Genomic DNA, 25,215 nt, shown 5'->3' with positions numbered 1-25,215 from the left:
TGCCCCAATTAACCACAAAATACCCCCTAATTAGCGCAATTTAAGCCAAAACAGCGCTAATTACCCCCTAATTCACACGAATTAACGTTAATTAGTGTTAATTAAGGGAACATTTTCCCCAAGCGCACGGCCACCTCTGTGTCCCTCTCCATTGCCATGTCCCTGACCCTAAATAGCCCCAAATTACCCCAAATTTACTCCTCTAATTAACCCCAAATTATCCCCTAATTACACCCCAATTACCACCAATTTCCTCGCTAATTACCCCCAAATTTCTCCCTAATTAGCGCTAATTACAGGAACATCTTCCCCAGGTGCACGTTCAGGTGCGCGTCTCTCTCCACAGCTGTGCCGCTAACTATAAACAGCCCGAAATTACCCCAAATTTACTCCATTAATTAGCCCCCAAATTATCCCCTAATTACACCCAATTTACCTCCAAATTACCCCGGAAATTACCCTTAATTACCCCTAATTAGCGCTAATTAAAAGAACACTTTCTCCAAGCACATGGCCAGTTGCACGTCCCTCTCCATGGCTGTGTCCCTGACCCCAAATAGCCCCAAATTACCCCAAATTTACTCCACTAATTACCCCCCAAATTATCCCCTAATTACACCTAATTTATCTCCAAATGATCCCCTAAATCACCCCCAAATTACCCCTTAATTACCCCCTAATTAGTACTAATTAGGCGGACATCTTGCCCAGCTTAATGGCGAATTGTGCATCACTCTCTATGGCTGTGCTGCTGACCCTAAATAGCCACAAATTACCCCAAATTTACTCCATTAATTAGCCCCCAAATTATCCCCTAATTACACCCAATTTACCTCCAAATTAACCCCAAATTACTTTGGAAATTACCCCCTAATTAGCACTAATTAAGTGAACACTTTCCCCAAGCACATGGCCAGTTGCACGTCCCTCTCCATGGCTGTATCCCTGACCCCAAATAGCCACAAATTACTCCAAATTTACTCCCCTAATTAGCCCCCAAATTATAACCTAATTACACACACTTTACCTCCAAATTAACCCCAAATTATCCCCTAATTAGCGCTAATTAAGAGAACACATTCCCCAAGCACATGGCCAGGTGCGCCTCCCTCTCCATGGCTGTGTCCCTGACCCTTAACACCCCATAGATACCTCCAAGTTAACACTAATTAACGCCTAATTAGTGCTAATTAACACCTAATAACTCCTAATAAGTGCCAATTACACGCTAATTAGTGCCAATTAACCACTAATTAGCACTAAACAACCCCTAATCCTCCCATAAATACCCCTAATTCCTCCATAATTCCCAGTAATTGACACTAATTAGCGCTAATTAACACCTAATAAATCCTAATAAGTACCAATTACACACTAATTAGTGCTAATTAACCACAAATTAGCACTAAACAAGCCTAATCAGTGCTAATTTCCCCCCAATTTCCCCATATTTTCCCCAAATTTTCCCCTAAAATCCTCGAATTTTCGCTAATTAGCGCTAATTACGCGAACATTTTCCCCAGTCTCGTTGCCAGCTGCGTGTCCCTCTGCCGGGCCTTGTCCCGGACCCGCGCCAGCTCCTTGGTGGCGCCGGGGTGTCCGGGCCGGGCCCTGAGCACGGCCAGCAAATCCTCCCGGGCCGCCTCCAGATCCATCATGGCGGCCCTGGCCACGCCCCTCACGTACCGCGCGCTCAGGTGGGCGGGGCGCAGCTCCAGGGCCCGGCCCGCGTTGGCGGCGGCGGCCGCGGGGTGGCCGAGCCGCAGTTGGACGTCGGCCATGCCGGCGTGGAGCTCGGCCTTGAGCTCGCTGACCGCCGGGGGGAACGGGGGAGGCCCCGCGGCCGCTGCGGCAGCGCGGAGTGACCGCCGGAAGGCGCGTCCGGCCGCGCTGACCAGCCCGGCGTTCAGCAGCTGCGCGGCGTGAGCGTGGCCGGAGCGCACTGACCGCCAGCGTACGGATGGCGGGATGGCCCAAAATGGCGGCGGCGCGGTGAAACGGCCGAGCCGGACGCTGAGGGCCGCGCTGTCCGCTCCGCGCGGCCGCAGCCAGGCCAGCTCGCCCGCGGTCATCGTCTCCAGGACGGCGTCCAGCAGCGATGACCACTGACCGTCGGCCGAGCCCAGGCGGACGTTGCGCCAGCGGCCGCAGCCGGACGCGGCGGCCGGAGGGGCCCAGGGGGAGTGGCCGGAGGGAGGGACGGACAGACGGACACGGCACAGAGAGCCCGGGCCCGGCCGGGCCAGGCCACGCCCACGCCGGACGGTCAGCTTGGACCACGCCCCGTCCGGGCTGGGCAGCCAATGGCCGGCCTGGGGAGGGGCTGGACACGCCCCCATGGGTCTAAGCTCCGCCCCCTGGGTATTAGAACCCTCCTCATAGTGTTTAAGCTCCGCCCCTTTGCCTTTAAGCTCCACCCCCTGGGCTTTGAGCTCCACCCCCTGGCCCTTAGGCTCCGCCCCACAGTTCTCAAGCTCCACCTCCCAGTCCTCAAGCTCCGCCTCCTCATCATTAGGCTCCACCTCCCAGCCTTCAAGCTCCGCCCCCCAGGCTGCCAGCCCCTCCTCCTCAGGTGCCCTAAGCCACGCCTCCTCCAGCGACCAATCCCAGGGGTCTCGCGCCTGATTGGCTGTGGCCGCCAGAGGTGTGAGGTCATTGGTGGGATCCAGGAGGGGTGGGGCTTGGCTGTCATTGGGTCTGGGAGCTGCGTTCTGATTGGTGGATTGTGTTGCTTTGTCCTGATTAACTGGAGATTTGTGTCCTGAGCTCTGATTAATTGAAACTCTGTGTGCTGTGTCCTCATTGGCTGCCGTTACCTCCTTGCTGTGATTGGTCACCTCCGTTGTCTCTGTGTCCTGATTGGCTGAGCTGCTCCTCCCCTTCCTCTCATTGGCCGAGCCCTGAGGTGCATCATCCATATTGGCCGCTAGTAATCCCCCGTCTCGCTGCTGATTGGCCAGCGCTTCCTCAGTGTCTTTGCTTCCATTGGCTCCCTCAGGAAGCGCTGCTCCCTCATTGGCTGATGTCGCTCCTTCCATCTCCTCTCAACGAATCGCGATCCTGCTAGAAAATAAAGGGCGTGTCTTCATAAAATGGGCGTGGTCTCGTATACAGGGGCGTGGTCAGCCCTAAGGGGGCGTGACTATCCCTGCGTGGGCGTGGCCTGACAGCGGTTTGCTCTCAGGGAGCTGAAGCCCAACCCCTTGCCCTCCCTTTGCCTTGACGTCACTTCCGCTCTCCCCCGCTAGGCCCCGCCGCGCCGCTCCGCGGTTGCCATGGAAACCCCGCTCGCCCTTTCCCGCCCCCGCGGGCCCGGGCCCGTCTCCTACCGGCTCTGCGCTCCCGGTTCTCTGCTCCGGTTCCTGAATTGGCGCCGGTGCCGCCGGCCCGGGCCGGTCCCGCCGCCGCTTCCCCTTTAAAACCCTGAGGGAGCCCTGAGGGAACCCGGAAGCGCCGCACTGCGCAGGCGCCAAGAGGCTGGCGGGAATTCTCCGCGCTGCTATTGGCCGGAGGGTGAAGCAGAGCAAGCGCTGATTGGCTGGCGGCCAGAAGGGGCGTGGCCAAGCGGCGTGAGGGGGGGAAGATGGCGGCGGCGGCGCTGGCGCCGGAGCTGCTGGTGCAGCTGGACCCGGGGCGGTTCCGGGCCGATAATTTGCTGGGGGCCGAGGATTGGGGTGAGGCCGCGGCCTGGGGAGGGCTCTGAGGGCTGAGGGAGGGCGGGGAGGGGAAGAAAAGGGGGGAGGATTCGTGTGGGAAAAGGGGGCGTGGCTTGTGCAAGGGGCGTGGTTTCTATAAACAAATTAAGGTAGGTGTGGCTTGTGTGGGCGTGGTTTTGTGGGTGGGGTTCAATATGGCATGGCCTGGAGAAGGGGGCGTGTCTCGTTGATGGGCTTGGTTTGCATAATTTAACAAAAATAGGCGTGGCTACATTGTTTATGGGCGTGGCTTCGTCGCTGACCACGCCCCTTTTTATGCAGATGACGCCCTTTACGGTTGCCTTGACGACCGCCTGGACCCCGCCCACCTCTTCCCCTCCCTGGACCCCGACCCCATGGTAAGCCCCGCCCATTTCCTCAAGCCCCGCCCGTTTGTGGGCGTGGTTTGCTTTGGCCACGCCCACCCGGGGGTCCCCAACACCTCCCCTCCCCCACAGTTCGGCTGCGCCCTGGACCCCCCCGACCCCCCCTGGCACCAGGAGCCCCCCCCGGCCTGCCCAGGTGAGATTTGGGGGGATTTTGGGCGGTTTTGGGTAAATTTGGGGAGGTTTCGGGGAGATTTGTTGAATTTTGGGGGTTTAGAGGGGGTTTAGGGGGTTCCTTGCGGGTTTTTGGGATATTTTGGGGGAAATTTGGGGAATTTTGGGGGATTTTGCAGCAATTTAGGGGAAGTTTGGGGAGTTTAGGGTTGTCCTGAGGGAATTAGGGGAGATTTTTGGGGAATTTTGGGGTTTTAGGAGGAATTTTGGGGGGGTTCAGGGTGGATTTGAGGAGATTTTGGGGTTTTTTTGGGGTCTGTAGAGAAGGATTTGGGATATTGGAGTGGGAGGGGTCACCCAAAACCCCCAAAATTCCCCAAAATTCCCCAAAATTCTTCCCCTCCACCCCCCAAAGATCTGCAGGTGAAATCTGAGCCGGACTCCCCGACCTCGTCCCTGAGCTCCGACTGCTCCTGCTCCTCTGAGCCCCAAATCTGGGTAAGAGACCCCCAAAAATCCCCCCAAAAATCCTCCTTTAAAACCCCAAAAAACCTCAAAAATCCCCCAAAAATCCTGTTAAAAATCCCCTCAAAATCCCCCAAAATTCCTCCTCAAAATCCCCAAAAGTTCCCCAAAAATTTCCCCCAAAAATCGCCTTTTAAAAAACCCTGAGAATTTCCCCAAATCCTTCACAAAATCCCCCAAAATCCCCCCCAAAAATCCCCCAAAAACCCCCTTAAAAATCCCCCAAAATCCCCAAAAATTCCTCTCAAAACTCCATTCAAACTCCCATCAAACTCCCCAAAAGTTCTTCCTAAAAATCCCAAAAAATTACTCTAAAAGTTCCCTCAAAATCCTTTCAAAATTCCTGTAAAATAACCACGAAAAAAAATCTCTAAAACCCTCCCAAAATCCGACTAAAAATTCCCTAAAAACCCATCAAAATGCCTAAAAATCCTATTAAAAATCTCTGAAAAACCGTCTCAAATCTCTCCCAAAAACTCCAAAATCCTTGAAAAAATCCCCTAATAATTCCCGAAGAAATATTTTAAAATCTCCCAAATTTCCCACAAAAATCCCCCAAAAACTCTTAAAATCTTCTCTAAACTTCTCCAATAATCCCCATAAATCCCCAAAAATTCCTCCTAAAATCCCCCTAAACTCCTAAAAACTCCCTGGAAAACACTCTCAAAATCCCCCCAAAATCCTTCCAAAAGTCCCCAAAAATCCACCTAAAAATGCCCCCCAAAAAACCTGAAAAATCCCTTAAAACCTCCCCAAAATTGCCACCAAATCCCACAAAAATCCTCTCAAAATATTCCCAAAAATCCTCCTAAAATCCCCAAAAATTCTTCCCAAAAATCCCCAAAAATCCTCTAAAAAATCCCTAAAAAATCTCCTAAAAATCTCCCAAAAAATTCCCCCAAAATCCCCCAAAAATCTCCAAAAAATCCCCCCAAAAAATCCCCCAAAATCCCAAAAAATATTAAAAAAAACCCCAAAATTTCCTCAAAATCCTTCCAAAATCACCTTAAAATTCCCCAAAATCCCCAAAAATCTCCCACAAAATCCCCAAAAATCCCCAAAAATCTCCCAAAAAATCCTCACAAAATCCCCCGAAAATCCCCTCAAAAATCCCCAAAAATCTTTTAAAAAAAACCCAAAAATTCCTCAAAATTCTCCCAAAATCACCGTAAAATTCCCCAAAAATCTCCAAAAATCTCCCAAAAATCCTCACAAAATCCCCTGAAAATCCCTCAAAAATCCCCAAAAATTTTTAAAAAAACCCCCAAAATTTCCTCAAAATCCCTCCAAAATCACCTTAAAATTCCCCAAAAGTCTCCAAAAATCTCCCAAAAAATCCTCACAAAATCCCCCGAAAATCCCCTCAAAAATCCCCAAAAATCTTTTAAAAAAACCCCAAAAATTCCTCAAAATCCTTCCAAAATCACCTTAAAATTCCCCAAAAATTTCCAAAAATCTCCCAAAAAATCCCCATAAAATCCCCAAAATCTCCCAAAAAATCCTCACAAAATCCCCTGAAAATCCCCTCAAAAATCCCTAAAAATCTTTTAAAAAAACCCCCAAATTTCCTCAAAATCCCTCCTAAATCACCTCAAAATCCCCAGAATCCTCCAAAAAATTCCCAAAAAATCTCCCAAAAAAAAACCCCAAAAAATCCCCAAAAATTTTTAAAAAAACCCCCAAAATTTCCTTAAAATCCCTCCAAAATCACCTTAAAATTCCCCAAAAGTCTCCAAAAATCTCCCAAAAAAACCCACAAAAATCCCCCAAAAAATCCCCAAAAATTTTTAAAAAAACTCCCAAAATTTCCTCAAAATCCTTCCAAAATCACCTTAAAATTCCCAAAAATCTCCCAAAAAATCCCAAAAAATCCCAAAAATCTCCCAAAAATCCTCACAAAATCCCCTGAAAATCCCTCAAAAATCTCTCCAAAATCCCCAAAAATCTTTAAAAAAACCCCAAAAATTCCCCAAATTGCCCCAAATCCCGCTCAGCTCTGTCCCCACAGGCCCCCAGCCCCCCCGAAATGGGGGTGAAACCGGAGCCCCCCCAGGACCCCCCAGGTGAGTTTGGGAAATTTGGGGAGGGGGCTCCAAAAAACCCCAAAATCCTCCCCTAAAAACCCCAAAATTCACCCCAAAACCCCAAAAATCCACCCCCAAAAAACCCCAAAAATCCACCCAGAAACTGACCCCAAAACCCCCAAAAACCCACCCAAAAACCCTCAAATTTTCCCAACAACACCCCAAAATCCACCCCAAAATTCACCCCAAAATCCCCAAATTCCTCACAAAATCCATGCCAAAAACCCCCCAAAAATCCTCTAAAAAATCCCTAAAAATTCTCCTAAAAATCTCCCAAAAAACCCCAAAAATCCACCCCCAAAATCCTCCCCAAATTCCCAAAATCTCCCCAAAAGCCCTTTGGACCCCCAAATTCCCAAAATCCCCCCAAAATCCATCTGGGACCCCCCAAAATCCCCCCAAAAACCCTTTGGGACCCCCAGATCCACCCAGGACCCCCCAAAATCCCCCCAAAACTCCCCTGGGACCCAAAAATCCCCCCCAAAATGTCCCCAAAATCCCATTAAATCCCCCCAAAATCCATCTGGGACTCCCCAAAAATCCCCCAAATCTCCCCCAAAATCATCCTAAGCCCCAAATTCCCTCAAATCTCCCCAAAACCCCTCTGGGACCCCCCCAAAAATCCCCAAATCCCCCCAAATTCCCCCCAAATCCCCCCTAAAACCTTTCCCAAATTCCCCCCAAATCCCCCCAAATCCCCCAAATTCCCTCAAATCCCCCCAAAACCCCTCTGGGACCCCCCAAAAATCCCCAAATTCCCCCAAATACCCCCAAATTTCCCCCAAATCCCCCCTAAACCTTCCCCAAACCTCCACCCAAAATTCCCCAAAAAATCCCCCCCAAAATCCCCCCAAATTCTCCTCAAATCCCCCCAAAACCCTTCTGGGACCTCCCCAAAAATCCCCAAAATTGCCCCAAACCTCCCCAGGACCCCCCAAAAATCCCCCAAAAATCCCCAAAAATCCCCCAAAATTCCCCAAAAAATCCCCAAAAAATCCCCAAAAAATTCCCAAAAATGCCCAAATTTCCCCAAAAATGCCGGAATTTCCCCAGGGCAGCCCCCGGGGGGGGTGAAGGCCGAGGGGCCCCCCCAGATCCAGCCCCGACCCCCCCAGAGCCCCCCAAAATCCTTCGGGCCCGGGAACGGCGGCACCGCGACCCTGCCAGGTGGGCACGGGGGGATTTTGGGGATTTTGGGGAGAAATTTGGGGGTTTTGGGGGGAAATTTGGGGGGTTTGGGGATTTTGAGGGGGATTTTGGGGGGTTTTGGGGGATTTGAGGGGAAATTTGGGGGGATTTTGGGGGAGTTTCAGGTGGATTTTGGAGGGGGATTTGGGAGGTTTGGGCATTTTTGGGGGAAATTTGTGGGATTTAAGGGGGGATTTGGGGGAAATTTTGGGGGAGTTTCAGGTGAATTTTGGGGGGATTTTGAGGGTTTTTTTGGGGAGTTTTGGGGGGATTTTGGGGGATTTTGGAGGATTTGAAGGGAAATTTAGAGGGATTTTGGGGGAGTTTCAGGTGGATTTTGGAGGAGCTTTTTGGGGGAAATTTGGGGGGAATTTGTGGGATTTGGGGGAAATTTTGGGGAGTTTCAGGTGAATTTTGAGGGGATTTTGGGGGGATTTGGGGGTTTTTTGGGGGGATTTTGGGGGGTTATTTGGGGATTTGAAGGGAAATTTGGGGGATTTTGGGGGAGTTTCAGGTGGATTTTGGAGGTTTGGGGATTTTGGGGGATTTGTGGGGTTTAAGGGGGGATTTTGGGGAGAGTTTTGGGGCAGATTTTGGGGTGATTTTGGGATTATTTTGGGGTTTTTTTAGCTGATTTTTGGGATAATTTCAGGATTATTTTGGGATAATTTCAGGATGATTTTGGGTTAATTCCCGCTGATTTTGGTCCATTCCAGTGCCCTGCACGCTGCTGCTCTCCCTGATTTGGGGCTGATTTTGGGGTGGATTTTTCAGGAATTTTTGGGGTTTTTTTAGCTGATTTTTGGGATAATTTGGGGCTGATTTTGGGATAATTTTGGGCTGATTTTGGGGTTGATTTTGGGTTGAATTTGTGATATTTTGGTCCATTCCAGTGCCCTGCACGCTGCTGCTCTCCCCGGCCGAGCTGCTCCTCCCGGGGGGGCTCCTGTGCCTGCCCCGCCCCCCCCCAGCCCCCCCCAGAACCGAAACCCCCCGGGCGGCCATCGCCCCTGGCCCCGCCCCCGCCACGCCCACGGCCACGCCCACACAACAGCCAGACGTGAGTGACCAATGAGTGATCAATGAGTGACCCCTGAGTGACCCCTGACACCCTGAGTGACCCCTGAGTGACCCCTGAGTGACCCCTGACCCCCCCGAGCGGCCATCGCCCCTGGCCCCGCCCCCGCCACGCCCACGGCCACGCCCACGGCTGATGTGAGTGACCAATGAGTGACCCCTGAGTGACCCCTGAGTGACCCCTGGCCCTACCTGAGCCCACCTGTGCCCACCTGGGGCTTCCCTGAGCTCACCTGGCCCCATTTTGTGTCCACCTGTGCCCATTTGGGGCTCACCTGTCCCCACTTTGTGCCCATTGGGGGCTCACCTGCCCCCACTTTGGCCTCACCTGTGCCTGTTGGGTTCACCTGTGCCCACCTGTCCCCATTGGGGGCTCCCCCGTGCCCACCTGTGTCCATTGGGGGCTCACCTGTTCCCACTTTGTGCCCACCTGTCCCCATTGGGGGCTCCCCTGTGCCCACCTGTGCCCATTGGGGGCTCACCTGTCCCCACTTTGTGCCCACCTGTCCCCACTTTGGCCTCACCTGTGCCCATTGGGGGCTCACCTGTGCCCACCTGTCCCCATTGGGGGCTCACCTGTGCCCACCTGTGCCCATTGGGGGCTCCCCCGTGCCCACCTGTTCCCATTGGGGGCTCACCTGGCCCCACTTTGTGCCCACCTATCCCCATTCTGTGCTCCCCTGTCCCCACTTTGTGCCCACCTGTCCCCATTGGGGGCTCACCTGTGCCCATTGGGGGCTCACCTGTGCCCACCTGTCCCCACTTTGTGCCCACCTGTGCCCATTGGGGGCTCCCCTGTGCCCACCTGTGCCCATTGGGGGCTCACCTGTGCCCACCTGTTCCCACTTTGGGGTTCCCCAAGCCTACCTGACCTCACCTGTCCCCATTTGGCGCCTGACCTGTCCCCATTTGGGCTCACCTGTCTCCATTTGGGGCTTCCCTGAGCTCACCTGTGCCCATTTTGTGCCCACCTGTGCCCATTGGGGGCTCCCCCGTGCCCACCTGTGCCCATTGGGGGCTCACCTGTTCCCACTTTGTGCCCACCTGTCCCCATTTTGGGGTTCCCCAAGCCCACCTGAGCTCACCTGTCCCCATTTGGGGCTCACCTGTCCCCATTTTGTGCCCACCTGTGCCCATTGGGGACTCACCTGTGCCCATTGGGGGCTCCCCCGTGCCCACCTGTCCCCATTGGGGGCTCCCCCGTGCCCACCTGTCCCCATTGGGGGTTCCCCCGTGCCACCTGTGCCCACCTGTGCCCACCTGTGCCCACCTGCCCAGGTGCGTGCCCTGCGGCGGCAGCAGCGCATGATCAAGAACCGCGAGTCCGCCAGCGCCTCCCGGCGGCGCCGCAAGGAATACCTGGAGCAGCTGGAGCGGAGCCTGAGCCTGGCGCTGGCCGACAACGAGCGGCTGCGGCGCGACAACGGCGCCCTCCGGCGGCGGCTGCAGGAACTGCAGGTGAGACACACCTGGGATACACCTGGGATACACCTGGGATACACCTGAGAGAGGTGAGATACACATGGGATACACCGGGGTTACACCTGGGTTACACCTGGCGCTGGCCGACAACGAGCGGCTGCGGCGCGACAACGGCGCCCTCCGGCGGCGGCTGCAGGAACTGCAGGTGAGACACACACAGGATACACCTGGGACAGGTGAGAGACACCTGAGAGAGGGGAGATACACATGGGATACACCGGGGTTACACCTGGGTTACACCAGGGTTACACTGCGCTGGCCGACAACGAGCGGCTGCGGCGCGACAACGGCGCCCTCCGGCGGAGACTGCAGGAACTGCAGGTGAGACACACACAGGATACACCTGGGTTACACCGGGGTACACCTGGGATACACCTGGGACAGGTGAGAGACACCTGGGATACACCGGGGATACACCTGGGATACACCGGGGTTACACCTGGCGCTGGCCGACAACGAGCGGCTGCGGCGCGACAACGGCGCCCTCCGGAGGAGACTGCAGGAACTGCAGGTGAGACACACACAGGATACACCTGGGATACACCGGGGTTACACCTGGGTTACACCTGAGAGAGGTGAGATACACATGGATACACCGGGGTTACACATGGGATACACCTGGGTTACACCTGGCGCTGGCCGACAACGAGCGGCTGCGGCGCGACAACGGCGCCCTGCGGTGGAGGCTGCAGGAACTGCAGGTGAGACACACCTGGGACAGGTGAGATACACCTGGGATACACCTGGGATACACCTGGGTTACACCTGAGAGAGGTGAGATAACTGAGACAGGGACAGGGACAACGGCGCCCTGCGGAGGAGACTGCAGGAACTGCAGGTGAGACACACACAGGATACACCTGGGATACACCTGGGATACACCTGAGATACACCTGAGATACATCTGGGTTACACAGGGGTTACACTGGGACACCCTGGATCACCTGAGTACATCTGGGTTACACAGGGGTTACACCTGGGAACACCTGGGTTACACAGGGGTTACACCTGGGATACACCTGGGATACACCTGGGATACACCGGGGTTACACCTGGGATACACCTGGGATACACCTGGGTTACACTGGGGTTACACCTGAGATACACCTGGGTTACACACAGGTTACACACAGGTTACACCTGGGTTACACCTGAGATACACTGGAGTTACACCTGGGTTACCACCTGGGTTACACCTGGGTTACACACTGGGGTTACACCTGGGTTACACACAGGTTACACACAGGTTACACACAGGTTACTCCGGGTTACACACAGGTTACACACAGGTTACACACGGTTACTCCAGGGTTACACACAGGTTACACCTGGGTTACTCCGGGTTACACACGGGTTACACACAGGTTACACACAGGTTACACCTGGGTTACACACAGGTTACACCGGGGTCTACACACAGGTTACACCTGGGTTACACACAGGTTACACACAGGTTACACCTGGGTTACACACAGGTTACACACAGGTTACACACAGGTTACTCCGGGGTTACACACAGGTTACACACAGGTTACACCTGGGTTACACACAGGTTACACCTGGGTTACACACAGGTTACACACAGGTTACACACAGGTTACACCGGGGTTACACACAGGTTGCACACAGGTTACACACAGGTTACTCCGGGGTTACACCTGGGGGTTGCGGTGCCCCCCTGACCCCTCCCCCGTTCTGTGCCCGCAGAGCCCCCCGCCCCTCCCCCCGGTGAAGCTGGCGTGTGTGGGGGCGCTGCTGCTGCTCACCTGGTACCTGGCACCGCTCAGGTGAGCCCGCCCCGAACCCCCAAATCACTGAAATAGCCCAAAAACAGCGGGAAAAAATATCCCCAAAATTCCAGAAAAATCCCCCCAAAAACACCAGAAAAATCCCCAAAAAAAGAAGGAAAAAATCCCCAAAAATCCAAAAATATCCCAGGAAAATCCCCCAAAAATCGAAAAAAATCCCCAAAATCCAGAAATCCAAAAATCCCCCCAAAAAATCCCCAAAAATCCCAGAAAAACCCCCCCAAAAACACACCAAAAATCCCTAAAAATCCCAGAAAAATCCCCCCATAAAATCCCGAAAAATCCCAGAAAAATCCCCCCCAAAAACACTGAAAAAATCCCCAAAATAAAAATCCCAGAAAAATCCCCCCCAAAAACACCGAAAAAATCCCCAAAAATCCCAGAAAAATCCCCCCAAAAACACCGAAAAAATCCCCAAAAATCCCAGAAAAATCCCCCAAAAACACCGAAAAAATCCCCAAAAATCCAGAAAAATCCCCCAAAACACTGAAAAAATCCCCAAAAAAACCCCCCCAAAAACACCGAAAAAATCCCCAAAAATCCCAGAAAAATCCCAGAAAAATCCCCCCAAAAACACCGAAAAAATCCCCAAAAATCCCAGAAAAATCCCCAAAAATCCCAAAATATCCCAGAAAAATCCCCCCAAAAACACCGAAAAAAATCCCAGAAAAAATCCCCAAAAATCCCAGAAAAAAATCCCCAAAAATCCCAAAAAATCCCACCCAAATACCCAAAAATCCCTAAAAACCCTAAAAAATCCCAGAAAAATCCCCAAAAATATTGGAAAAAATATTCTCAAAATCCTTGAAAAATTTCAGAAAAATCCCCCCAAAAATCCCAGAAAATTCCCCCCAAAAAACCAAAAAAAAATTTCCCCAAAATCCCTAAAATTCCAGAAAAATCCCCAAAATGCTGGAAAAAAATCCCCAAAAATCCCTAAAAATCCCGGAAAAATCCTCAAAAATCCTAAAAAAAAACCCAAAAAATGCTGGAAAAATCCCAGAAAAATAAAAAAAAAAAAAAGCTGGAAAAAATCTCCCAAAATCCTTGAAAAATTCCGAAAAATCCCCCCAAAATCCCAGAAAAATCCTCCAAAAACATTGAAAAAATATCCCCAAAATCCTAAATAATTCCAGAAAATCCCCCCAAAAACCCCAGAAAAATCCCAAAAAATCCTGGAAAAAATATCCCCAAAATCCCTGAAAAAATCCAGAAAAATCCCCAAAAAATCCTGGAAAAAAACCCCCAAAAATCCCTAAAATATCCCAGGAAAATCCCCCAAAAAATCCTGGAAAAAATTCCCCTCAAAACCAAAAAATCCAAAAATCCCAAAAACATGAAAAAAAAATCCCCAAAAATCCCCAAAAATCACCAAAAAACGCTGGAAAAAATACCCCAAAAATCAAAATCCCAAAAATCTGGAAAAATCTCCAAAGATTCATTCAGAAATCTTGGAAAAATCCCAAAAGGTCCCCAAAAATAAATCAAATAAAGCCCCAAAAAATCTCTTAATTGCTCCCTAAAAGAATCCCTGAAAATCCCCCAAAAATCCCCAAAAATCTCTGAAAATTCGCCCCCAAAAAAAAAAAAAAAAAAAAACCAAAAAAAAAAAATCCGAAAAAATCCAAAAAGTATCCTGGAAAAATTCTCAAAAATTCTCCCAAAAAATCCCTGGAAAAAGTCCAAAATTCAAAAAAAAAAAACCCACAAAAATCCCCAAAAAAATCCTCAGAAATCCCCAAAAAATCCCTAAAATTCCCAAATTTTCTCTTTTTTTTGCAGCCTCGCTCCAGGCCCCGCCCCTGCCCCTCCCCCGCGGGGGGGGCGGCGCCTCCTGGGGGCGGGGCCAGAGCCGGGGCCCCTCCCCCCCCTCGGGGACCCCCCCGGCATTTGGGGACCCCCCCGGGAGCCCCGCGGCCCCTTCAGGTAAGGACACCCAAAAATTCCAACTTTTACCCCAAAATTCCTCAAAATTTCCACAAAATTTCAGCCAAAATTGCCCCAAAAATTCCCCCAAAATTGCCTCAAAATTCCCCCAAATTTCTCCAAAATTTCCCCAAAAATTCCCTCAAAATTCCCCCAAAATTGCCTCAAAATTCTCTCAAAATTCTGCCCAAATTTCCCCAAAATTTCCCCAACAATTCCCCCAAAATTGCCCCAAAATTTCCTCAAAATTCCCCCAAATTTCTCCAAAATTTCCCCCAAAATTTCCTCAAAATTCCCTCAAAATTCCCCCAAATTTCTCCAAAATTTCCCCCAAATTTTCATTCCTCAAAGTTCCCCAAATTTCTCCAAAATTTCCCCCAAATTTTAATCAAAATTCCCTCGAAATTTCTCCAAATTCCCCAAAAATTCCCTCAAAGTTTCTCCAAAATTGCCTCAAAATTCCCCCAAAATCTCCCCCAGTATTTTACCAAGATTTCCCAAAATTCTCCCAAAAATGCCTCCTAATTTTCCCAGAATTTCTCAAAAAATTCCCTCAAATTTTTCTCCAAATTCTCCCAGAATTTCCCCCAAAATTTCCCCAAAATTCTCCCAGAATTTGCCTCAAAATTTTCCCCAGAATTCCCCAAAAATGCCCCAAAAGTGGAGAAAATTTTATGGAAATTTGGATTTTTTTAATGGAAAAATCTCCAAATCTTTGTGGAAATTTTGAATTTTTTAATGGAAAAATCCCCAATTTTTGGTGGAAATTTTGAATTTTTTAATGGAAAAATCCCGAATTTTTGGGAAAAATTCCCAAATTTTGGGGTTTTTTCCCCTCCCCCCACCAGGAATTCGTCGCTGACCCCGTGGGGCCACGCCCCCATCGCTGGCCCCGCCCCCTCCGCTGGCCACGCCCCCAGCGCTGGCCCCGCCCCCAGCCCCGAGTGCCGCAGCTTCAACCGCAGCGAATCCCTCAGGTAAAAATGGGGAAAATTCGGGGAATTTTGGGAAAATTTGGGGAAATTTGGGGAATTTTTTTGGATTTTTCTGGATTTTTGGGGGGGAATTTGGATTTTTTTTTTTTCGGATTTTTTGGGGGTTTTTTTAAAAATTTATTTTTGGGGAATTTTTAGAGAGTTTTGGGACAATTTTATTTTTGGGGGAATTTTTTGTGAGATTGTGAAGATTTTGTCAAGATCTTGGGAGGATTTTTGGGGCTGTTTCTGGGAGAATTTTGGGATTTTCTGGGGGTTATTTGTGAAGATTTTGGGCTGCTTTTTGGGATTTTTGGGAATATTTTGGGAGGGTTTTGTGAAGATTTTTGGGGCTGTTTTTTGGGAGGATTTCTCGGTTTTCTGGGGTTATTTTGGGGAGGATTTTGGGGCCATTTTTTGGGAATTTTGGGGCCGGTTTTTGGGATTTTTGGGAGGATTTTGTGGGGATTTTTGGGAATATTTTGGGGGGATTTTGGGGGTCATTTTGGGAGGATTTTGGGGCTGTTTTTTGGGAGAATTCTGTGGGGATTTTTGGGAATATTTTGGGAGGATTTTTGGGGCTGTTTTGGGGGATTTTTGGGGGAAGTCTGTGGGATTTTTGGGAATTTTTTGGGGGGGGGATTTTGGAGGTGATTTTGTGAGATTTTGGGGCTGTTTTTTGGGATTTTTGGGGCTGTTTTTTTGGGATTTTTGGGGCTGGTTTTTGGGAGAATTTTGGAATTTTTCTGGGAGTTATTTTGGGGCTGTTTTTTGGAGAAATTTTGTGGGGATTTTTTGGGAATATTTTGGGAGGATTTTGGGGCTGTTTTTGGGGATTTTTAGGGCTGTTGTTTGGGATTTTCTGGGGTTATTTGGGGCTGTTTTTGGGGATTTTTGGGGCTGTTTTTTGGGAGAATTTTGGGATTTTCTGGGGGTTATTTTGGGAGGATTTTGGGGCTGTTTTTGGGGATTTTTGGGGCTGTTTTTTGGGATTTTTGGGGTTTTTTGGGAGAATTTTGGGATTTTCTGGGGGTTATTTTGGGGCTGTTTTTTGGGGATTTTTGGGGCTGTTGTTTGGGATTTTTGGGAATATTTTGGAGGATTTGGGCCGTTTTTTGGGATTTTTTGGGGTGTTTTTGGGGTCCCCGCCCCGGGCAGGCTGGCGGATGAACTGCGGGGTTGGGTCCGGAGGCACCAAAGGCAAAAGGAGCGAGAGACCCCCGGGGGGACCCCCCAGAAACCCCCCAAGGGCCAGGTGAGAGCGGGGGGGGCTTTGGGGGGATTTTGGGGGGATTTGGGACATTTTGGGGGGAAATTTGGGGGGATTTGGGGGAGTTTGAGGGTCCCAAGGGGGTTTTTTGGGGGTCTCTGTGTGGATTTGGGGAGGTTTTGGGGGGGCCCAGGGGAGTTTTAGGGGGAATTTGGGGGTCCCAAGTGGTTTGGGGTGGTTTCAAGGAGATTTTGGGGGATTTTGGAGGAATTTTGGGGGAGTTTGAGGGGTCCCAGGGGGGTTTTGGGGGTCTCTGGGAGGATTTGGGGAGGTTTTGGGGGGGTCCCAAAAGGGTTTTGGGGGGATTTTAGGGGGAATTTGGGGAGGTTTTGGGGGGGTCCCAAGAGATTTTGGGGGGGTTTGAGGGGTCCCAGGGGGGTTTTGGGGGGGGATTTTGGGAGTCCCAAGAAGATTTTGGGAGTTTTTTGAGGGGTCCCAAAAGGTTTGGGGGGATTTGAGGGGGGTTTGGGGGGGATTGCCAAGGGATTTTGGGGGGATTTTGGGGGGATTTTTGGGGAAATTTTTGGGATTTTTTGGGGGGGGGTCTCTGGAAGGTTTTGGGGGGGGGATTTTGGGGGAAATTTGAGGAGATTTTTGGGGTTTTTTGGGGAGGTTTTTGGGGGGATTTGGAGGATTTTGGGGAGGTTTTGGATTTTGGGATGTTTTTGGGGGTCCCTGGAGGTTTTGGGGTTCCAGGGAAGTTTTTGGGGTTTTTTGGGGAGGTTTTTGGGGGATTTGGGGATTTTGGGGTTTTTTTGGGGTCTTGGGAGTTTTTTTGGGGGAATTTTGGGGAGGTTTTGGGGGATTTTGGGGAAATTCGAGGAGGTTTTTGGGGTCTCTGGATTTTGGGGTTTTTTGGGGAGATTTTTGGGGGGATTGGAGGATTTGGGGAGTTTTTGGGATTTTGGGGATGTTTTTTGGGGGTCTCTGGGAGTTTTTGGGATTTTGGGGAAATTTGAGGAGGTTTTTGGGGGTCTCTGGGAGGTTTTGGGGTTCCAGGGAAGTTTTGGGGTTTTTTGGGGAGGTTTTTGGGGGGATTTGGAGGATTTTGGGGAGGTTTTTGGGATTTTGGGGAGGTTTTTGGGGGTCTCTGACCCCTCATTTTTGGGGCAGTTTCAGGGCTCGGGGCTGCTCCCGGCTGCGCCCCCCAGGCCTGAGAGGTGAGACCCCAAATTCGGGCACCCCAAAACCCTCCTGGACCCCCCCAAAAATCCCAAATCCCCCCAAAATCCCCCCCTAAAACCCCCTCCCCAAAAAATCCCAAATTCCCCCAAAATCCCCCAAAATTCTTCTCCAAACTCCCCCCCAAAATTTTCCCTTTTTCCCTTAAATACCCCCCAAAATTCCCCCAAATCCCACAAAAATCTCCAAAAAATGCCCCCAAAAATTCCCCTAAAATCTCCCAAGTTTCCCCTAAAATCCCCCCTAAACCCCAAAATCCCAAAATTTTCCCTAAATTTTTCTCTCCCAAACCCCAAATTTACCCCAAAATCTCCCTCAAAATCCCCGCGAATTTTACCCAAATTTCTTCCCTAAACCCCAAAAATCCCCCAAACCCCCCCCAAAATCCCCAAAATTCCCCCCAATCCCAAATTTTGCCCCAAATTTACCCCAAAATCCCCCTCAAAATCCCCCAAATTTTCTCCCCCAAACCCTAAATTTGTCCCAAAATTCCCCAAATTTTCCCCCAAAAATTTTTCCCCAAAACCCTCAAATTTTCCCCAAATTTACCCCAAAATCCCCCCTAAACCCCCCAAAATCCCCTGAAAATCCCCCAAAAATCCCCAAATTTTCCCCAAATTTTCCCCAAATTTTCCCCAAATTTTCCCAAATTTCCCCAAATTTTCCCAAATTTTCCCAAATTTCCCCAAATTTCCCAATTTCCCCCATTCCAGGCCCCCCCCGTGGCCGCTGCAGCCGTTCCAGGGCCGGGTCCCCCCCGAGCCCCCGATCCTGGCGGCCATCGAGCGCAGGGACGACACCTTCTACGTCGTCTCCTTCCGCAGGGTAAAATTGATTTTTTTGGGGATTTTTTGGGATTTTTGGGGTTTTGGGGGTTGGGGGATTCTTGGGGAATTTTTTGGGATTTTTTAGGATTTTTTTGGGATTTTTTGGGGTTTTTTTTGCATTTTTTTTGTGATTTTTTGCGGATTTTTATGGTTTTTATTTGGATTTTCAGAGGAGTTTTTTTTGGGATTTTTTTGGGGGATTTTTGGGGTTTTTGGGGTTTTGGGGGTTGGGGGATTCTTGGGGAATTTTTTGGGATTTTTTTGGGATTTTTTGGGGGGGTTTTGGGGGGTTTATTTGGATTTTTTTGTGATTTTTTGAGGATTTTTACAGTTTTTATTTGGATTTTCAGTGGGGTTTTTTTTGATTTTTGGGATTTTTGGAGTTTTGGGGGGTTGGGGGATTTTTGGGAATTTTTTGGGATTTTTTTAGGATTTTTTTGGGGGTTTATTTGGATTTTTTTGTGATTTTTTTGAGGATTTTTACAGTTTTTATTTGGATTTTCAGAGGGGTTTTTTGGGATTTTTGGGTAATTTTGGGGGTTTTGGGGTTGGGGGATTTTTGGGGAATTTTTTGGGATTTTTTTTGAATTTTTTGTGGGGTTTATTTGGATTTTTTTGTGATTTTTTGAGGATTTTTATGGTTTTTATTTGGTTTTTCAGAGGGCTTTTTTTCGGGTTTTTTGGGAATTTTGGGGTTTGGGGTTTGGTGGATTCTTGGGGAATTTTTTGGGATTTTTTAAGGATTTTTTGTGGGGTTTATTTGGATTTTTTTGTGATTTTTTGAGGATTTTTATGGTTTTTATTTGGGTTTTCAGAGGGGTTTTTTTGGGGATTTTGGGAATTTTAAGGGATTTTTTGGGGGGGTTTTTTAGTTATTTTATTTGGGTTTTTTTAGGGGATTTAAGAAGCATTTTTGGGGATTTTATTGGGATTTTGGGAGGCATTTTTGGGTTTTTTTGGTGCAATTTTGGGGTTAATTTAGGGATGGTTTTTATGGGATTTTGGTGTTTTTTAATGGGATTTTGGGATTAATTTAGGAAGGATTTTAATGAGATTTTGGTTTTTTTTAACGGGATTTTGAGGTTTTTTGGATGGGATTTTGAGGTTAATTTAGGAAGGATTTTAATGGGATTTTGGGGGGTTTTTTAATGGGATTTTTGGGGTTTTTTAATGGGATTTTGGGGTTTTTTTAATGGGATTTTTTAATGGGATTTTTTAATGGGATTTTGGGTTTTTTTTAATGGGATTTTTGAGTTAATTTAGAAAGGATTTTAATGAGATTTTGGGGGTTTTAATGGGATTTTGGGGTTAATTTGGGGATGGTTTTTAATGGGATTTTGGGGTTAATTTAGGAAGGATTTTAATGGGATTTTGGGGTTTTTTTAAATGGGATTTTGGGGTTAATTTGGGGAGGATTTTAATGGGATTTTGGGGTTTTTTAATGGGATTTTGGGGTTAATTTGGAAAGGATTTTAATGGGATTTTGTTGGATTTTTTTAATGGGATTTTGGGGTTTTTTTAATGGGATTTTGGAGTTAATTTAGGGAGGATTTTAATGGGATTTTGGGGTTTTTAATGGGATTTTGGGGTTTTTTTAATGGGATTTTTAATGGGATTTTGGGGGTTTTTTAATGGGATTTTGGGGTTAATTTAGGGAGGATTTTTAATGGGATTTTGGGGTTTTTAAATGGGATTTTGGGGTTAATTTGGGGATGGTTTTTAATGGGATTTTGGGTTTTTTTAATGGGATTTTGGGGTTAATTTAGGAAGGATTTTAATGGGATTTTGGGGTTTTTTAATGGGATTTTGGGGTTAATTTGGGGATGGTTTTTAATGGGATTTTGGGTTTTTTAATGGGATTTGGGGGTTAATTTGGGGATGGTTTTTAATGGGATTTTGGGGTTAATTTAGGAAGGATTTTAATGAGATTTTGGGGTTTTTTAATGGGATTTTGGGGTTAATTTGGGGATGGTTTTTAATGGGATTTTGGGGTTTTTTAATGGGATTTTGGGGTTAATTTAGGGAGGATTTTTAATGGGATTTTGGGGTTTTTTAATGGGATTTTGGGGTTAATTTGGGGATGGTTTTTAATGGGATTTTGGTTTTTTTAAATGGGATTTTGGGGTTTTTAATGGGATTTTGGGGTTAATTTGGGGAGGATTTTAATGGGATTTTGGGGTTTTTTTTAATGGGATTTTGGGGTTAATTTAGGGAGGATTTTAATGGGATTTTGGGGTTTTTTGATGGGATTTTGGGGTAAATTTGGGGTTTTTTGGTGCCTCCAGGACCACCTGCTCCTCCCAGCCCGGAGCCACAACAAAACCTCGAGGCCCAAAATGTCCCTGGTGATGCCGGCGGCCGCTCTGAACGGTGAGGGGAGGCCCAAAAACCCCGAAAACGCCCCAAAAATCCACCCAAAACACCCCAAAAACCCACCCAAAACAGCCCAAAAATCCCCCTAAAAATGCCCCAAAAATCCACCCAAAACAGCCCAAAAATCCCCCTAAAAATGCCCCAAAAATCCACCCAAAACAGCCCAAAAATCCCCCTAAAAATCCCACCAAAAAACCCCAAAAATGCCCCAAAAATCCACCCAAAACACCCCAAAAATTCCCCCAAAAAACCCCCCAAAAAACCCCAAAAATGCCCCAAAAATCCACCCAAAAACCCCAAAAATCCCCCTAAAAATCCCACAAAAAATAAACCAAAAATGCCCCAAAAATCCCCCCAAAAATGCCCCAAAAATCCACACAAAACACCCCAAAAGTACCCCTAAAAATGCCCCAAAAATTCCCCTAAAATTGCCCCAAAAATCCACCCAAAACACACCAAAAATCCCACCAAAAAACCCAAAAATCCCCCTAAAATTCCCACCAAAAAAAACCCCAAAAACACACCCAAAAATCCACCCAAAACACCCCAAAAAATATCCCAAAAATCCCCCTAAAAATCCCACCAAAAACCCCAAAAATCCATTCAAAAACATCCCAAAATTCCCCCTAAAAATCCCACAAAAAATAAACCAAAAATGCCCCAAAAATCCACCCAAAAACCCCAAAAATCCCCCTAAAAATCCCCCAAAAATCCACCCAAAACACCGCAAATTCCCTAAAAATCTCACCAAAAATAAACCAAAAATGCTCCAAAAATCCACCCAAAACACCCAAAAATCCATTCAAAAATATCCCAAAAATCCATTCAAAAATATCCCAAAAATCCATTCAAAAATATCCCAAAAATCCCCCTAAAAATGCCCCAAAAATCCACCCAAAACACCCCAAAAATCCAGTAAAAACACCCCAAAAATCCACCAAAAACACCCCAAAAATCCCCCTAAAAATCCCACCAAAAATAAACCAAAAATGCCCCAAAAATCCACCCAAAACACCCCAAAAATCCCCCTAAAAATGCCCCAAAAATCCACCCAAAAACCCCAAAAATCCCCCTAAAAATCCCACCAAAAATAAACCAAAAATCCACCCAAAAATCCCCCTAAAATTCCCACCAAAAAATCCTTAAAATTCCCACAAAATTCAACCCAAAACACCGCAAAAATCCATTCAAAAAATATCCCAAAAATCTCCCTAAAAATCCCACAAAAAAACCCAAAAAATGCCCCAAAAATCCACCCAAAGCACCCCAAAAATCCCACCAAAAACCCCAAAAATTTCCCCAGAATTCTCTCTAAAATTTCCCCAAAAAATCCCTAAAAATGCCCCAAAAACCCCTCAAAAATCCAGACAAAAATCCCTCAAAAATGCCCCAAAAATCCACTTAAATCCCCCCAAAATCCCTCAAAATTCCACCCAAAAATCCCTAAAAAAACCTCCAAAATCCCAAAGTAAAAGATCCAAAAATTCCCAGATTTTAGAAATTCCGATTTTAGGAAATTCCAGGGTTTGGGATTTCCAATTTTTGGAAACTCAAATTTTTGGGATTTCCAAATTTTAGAAATTCCACTTTTAGGAAAATCGTATTTTAGGAAATTACAATTTATGGGATTTCCAATTTATGAGATTTCCGTATTTCTGGGTTTCCAATTTCAGGAAATTCCAAATTTTGAGGTTTGTAGTTTTTGGAAATTCCAGATTTTGGGGTTTTCAATTTTTGAGAATTCCACATTTGTTAATTTTTTGAAAGCTCCAATGTCTGAAAATTCCAATTTTACGAAATTCCAAATTTGTGAATTTTAGGAAATCCCAATTTCTGGAAATTCCAATTTTATGAAATTCCAAATTTGTGAATTTTAGGAAATCTCAATTTCTGGAAATTCCAATTTTATGAAATTCCAAATTTGTGAATTTTAGGAAATCCCAATTTCTGGAAATTCCGATTTTACAAAATCCCAATTTTAGGAAATTCCAAATTTTTGAATTTTTGAAAACTCCAATTTCTGAAAATTCCAATCTCAGAAAAATCCCAATTTCTGGATATTCCAATTTTACGAAATTCCAAATTTGTGAATTTTAGGAAATCCCAATTTCTGGAAATTCCAATTTTACGAAATTCCAAATTTGTGAATTTTTGAAAACTCCAATGTCTGAAAATTCCAATTTTAGGAAATTCCAAATTTTTGAATTTTTGAAAACTCCAATTTCTGAAAATTCCAATCTCAGAAAAATCCCAATCTCCGGATATTCCAATTTTGGTAAATTCTGAATTTTAGAAAACCCCAAATTTATAAATTTTAATATTTTTCCCCCAAATTTAGAGTCGCTGGGCGGGGCCCAGCCCATGATGCAGGTGGACTGCGAGGTGATGGACACGCGCGTCATCCACGTGCGCCGGCAGGCCACGCCCCCTCCCAGAGCCACGCCCCCTCCCAGAGCCACGCCCACCCGCAGACCCCGACCAATCAGCTTGGGGGGAGATGGCGGCTGAGACACACCCACTTCCGGGAAAAGCCACGCCCCCTTTGTTATATGTGCAGGTAGAAGCCACGCCCCCTTGCGATTGAGTTTAAGCCACGCCCCCTCATAACTCACGAGTTTGAGGCCACGCCCCCTTTAAACTCATGTCTATGAGGCCACACCTCCATCGGATTGAGAGGTTAAGCCACGCCCCCTCTAAACTCACATGCTTGAGGCCACGCCCTCTTTAAACTCATGTCTATGAGGCCACGCCCCCATTGAATTGAGAGGTTAAGCCACGCCCCCTCTAAACTCACATACTTGAGGCCACGCCCCCTTTAAACCACGTGTTTGAGGCCACGCCCCCATCAGATTGAGCGGCTAAGCCACGCCCCCTCTAAACTCACGAGTTTGAGGCCACGCCCCCTTTAAACTCATGTCTATGAGGCCACACCTCCATCAGATTGAGAGGTTAAGCCACGCCCCCTCTAAACTCACATGCTTGAGGCCACGCCCCCTTTAAACTCACATGTTTGAGGCCACGCCCCCTTCCAACTCACGAGTTTGAGGCCACGCCCCCTTTAAACTTACATGTTTGCGGCCACGCCCCCTTGAGGATCGCGTTTAAGCCACGCCCCCTTCCAACTCACGAGTTTGAGGCCACGCCCTCTTTAAACTCACATGTTTGAGGCCACGCCCACTTGAAAGTGAGAGCTTAGGCCACACCCCCTTTGAATTAATGTGTTTGAGGCCCCGCCCTCTTTGGATCAATCATTTAAGCCCCGCCCCCCACACATGTTTGAGGCCACACCCCGTGTCAATCCACAGGGTTTAGGCCACGCCCCCACAATGCAATTTAAGCCACGCCCCCTGCCCAACAAGCACGGTTCATGGCCGTGCCCCTCTAATTTGCATAATTAAGCCACGCCCTTCCTTTTAGAAGTTTATTCAATGCTATCTGGCCTTTAAGCTCCACCCACTTTTACATCAGGCCCTGCCCCCTCATTAAAACCCATTTGTGGCCACGCCCCTCAAGGGAAGTGAACCTGGCCATGCCTACTGTGAAGCCCCGCCCCTTTTGTGTGTGGGCGTGGTTTATGCTGAGGCCACGCCTCTTCTTAAAGGGGCGGCGCCATTTTCTGTCCCCGCCTCTCCCCTTGCAGCGTTTTTTTACCCGAATCAATAAAAAATGGGGGAAAATCCCCAAAAATCCACCTGGAGTTTGTCTGTGGGGGAGGGGCTGGGGAAATCTGGGATTTTGGGGGGAAATCTGGGGATTTTGGGCAATTTTGGGGAAATTTTGTGATTTTTTGTGTGATTTTTTGTGTGATTTTTGTTGTGAATTTTTAGGGGAATTTTGGGGGGAATTTTGGGAAATTCTTGTTTTCTCTTTAAGGAATTTTTTGGGGTTTTTTTGTGGTTTTTGGGTGAGTTTATTGGAATTTTAAAGGAGTTTTTTAGGAACTTTTGGGGCATTTTTTGCAACATATTTCAAGTGTTCCTCACGAGTTTTTAGGGGGGATATTTTGCAGATTTTTTTTGAGGAACTTTTCCAGAACTTTTGAGGGATTTGGGGGGGAATTTTTGGGGTTTTTCCCTCAATTCCAAACCACAAACCACACTCAGCCTCGTCGGTGGTGGAACAGCTGCTTTAATTTAATTTTTGGGGTTATTTTTAGTGGAATTCGTGGGGATTTGGGGGTTTTGAGGGAAATTTTTTGTTTCTGGGGTTTTTTTTTGAGAGGGGGGCTCTCACCTAATGGGTGAGAGACCCCAGATTCCCTCCCAGGAGGCCCCAACCCCCCAAAAACCCCCCAAATTTCTTCA

General features: G+C 47.8%; 2 protein-coding genes across 4 annotated transcripts; one reads left to right on the top strand and one right to left on the bottom strand.

Annotated features, from left to right (window-relative positions):
* Window positions 1-273: 273 nt before the first annotated feature.
* FKBPL (FKBP prolyl isomerase like) lies at window positions 274-2,376 on the bottom strand. Its single transcript, XM_064737496.1, has 2 exons — window positions 834-2,376; window positions 274-436 (listed from the first exon to the last, which is right to left on the bottom strand). The coding sequence occupies exon 1, from the start codon at window positions 2,337-2,339 to the stop codon at window positions 1,503-1,505; it is 837 nt and encodes a 278-aa protein (XP_064593566.1). The 5' UTR covers window positions 2,340-2,376; the 3' UTR covers window positions 274-436; window positions 834-1,502.
* A 1,077-nt stretch (window positions 2,377-3,453) lies between these two features.
* Window positions 3,454-24,602, top strand: LOC135460604 (cyclic AMP-dependent transcription factor ATF-6 beta-like). 3 transcript variants are annotated; one of them, XR_010443256.1, is made up of 17 exons: window positions 3,454-3,674; window positions 3,978-4,054; window positions 4,154-4,217; window positions 4,611-4,693; window positions 6,729-6,783; window positions 7,858-7,971; window positions 8,886-9,052; window positions 10,348-10,527; window positions 12,259-12,338; window positions 14,142-14,285; window positions 15,134-15,262; window positions 16,418-16,514; window positions 17,643-17,689; window positions 18,425-18,536; window positions 20,824-20,908; window positions 23,250-23,864; window positions 23,958-24,602. XR_010443256.1 is itself a non-coding variant. In XM_064737495.1 (16 exons), exons 1-16 carry the CDS (start codon window positions 3,584-3,586, stop codon window positions 23,417-23,419), a joined length of 1,695 nt encoding a protein of 564 aa, XP_064593565.1. In that variant the 5' UTR covers window positions 3,454-3,583; the 3' UTR covers window positions 23,420-23,937. The 3 variants fall into 3 exon arrangements, 1 of the variants encoding a protein (XP_064593565.1); XR_010443257.1 differs by having other exon boundaries at window positions 23,250-23,895; window positions 24,048-24,602; XM_064737495.1 differs by lacking the exon at window positions 23,958-24,602 and having other exon boundaries at window positions 23,250-23,937.
* Window positions 24,603-25,215: the final 613 nt, after the last annotated feature.

This window comes from Zonotrichia leucophrys, unplaced genomic scaffold, assembly GCF_028769735.1.
Source record: "Zonotrichia leucophrys gambelii isolate GWCS_2022_RI unplaced genomic scaffold, RI_Zleu_2.0 Scaffold_64_270646, whole genome shotgun sequence".
In the NCBI taxonomy this organism is placed as follows: domain Eukaryota; kingdom Metazoa; phylum Chordata; class Aves; order Passeriformes; family Passerellidae; genus Zonotrichia; species Zonotrichia leucophrys.
This window is presented reverse-complemented; position numbering and strand designations above follow the sequence as displayed.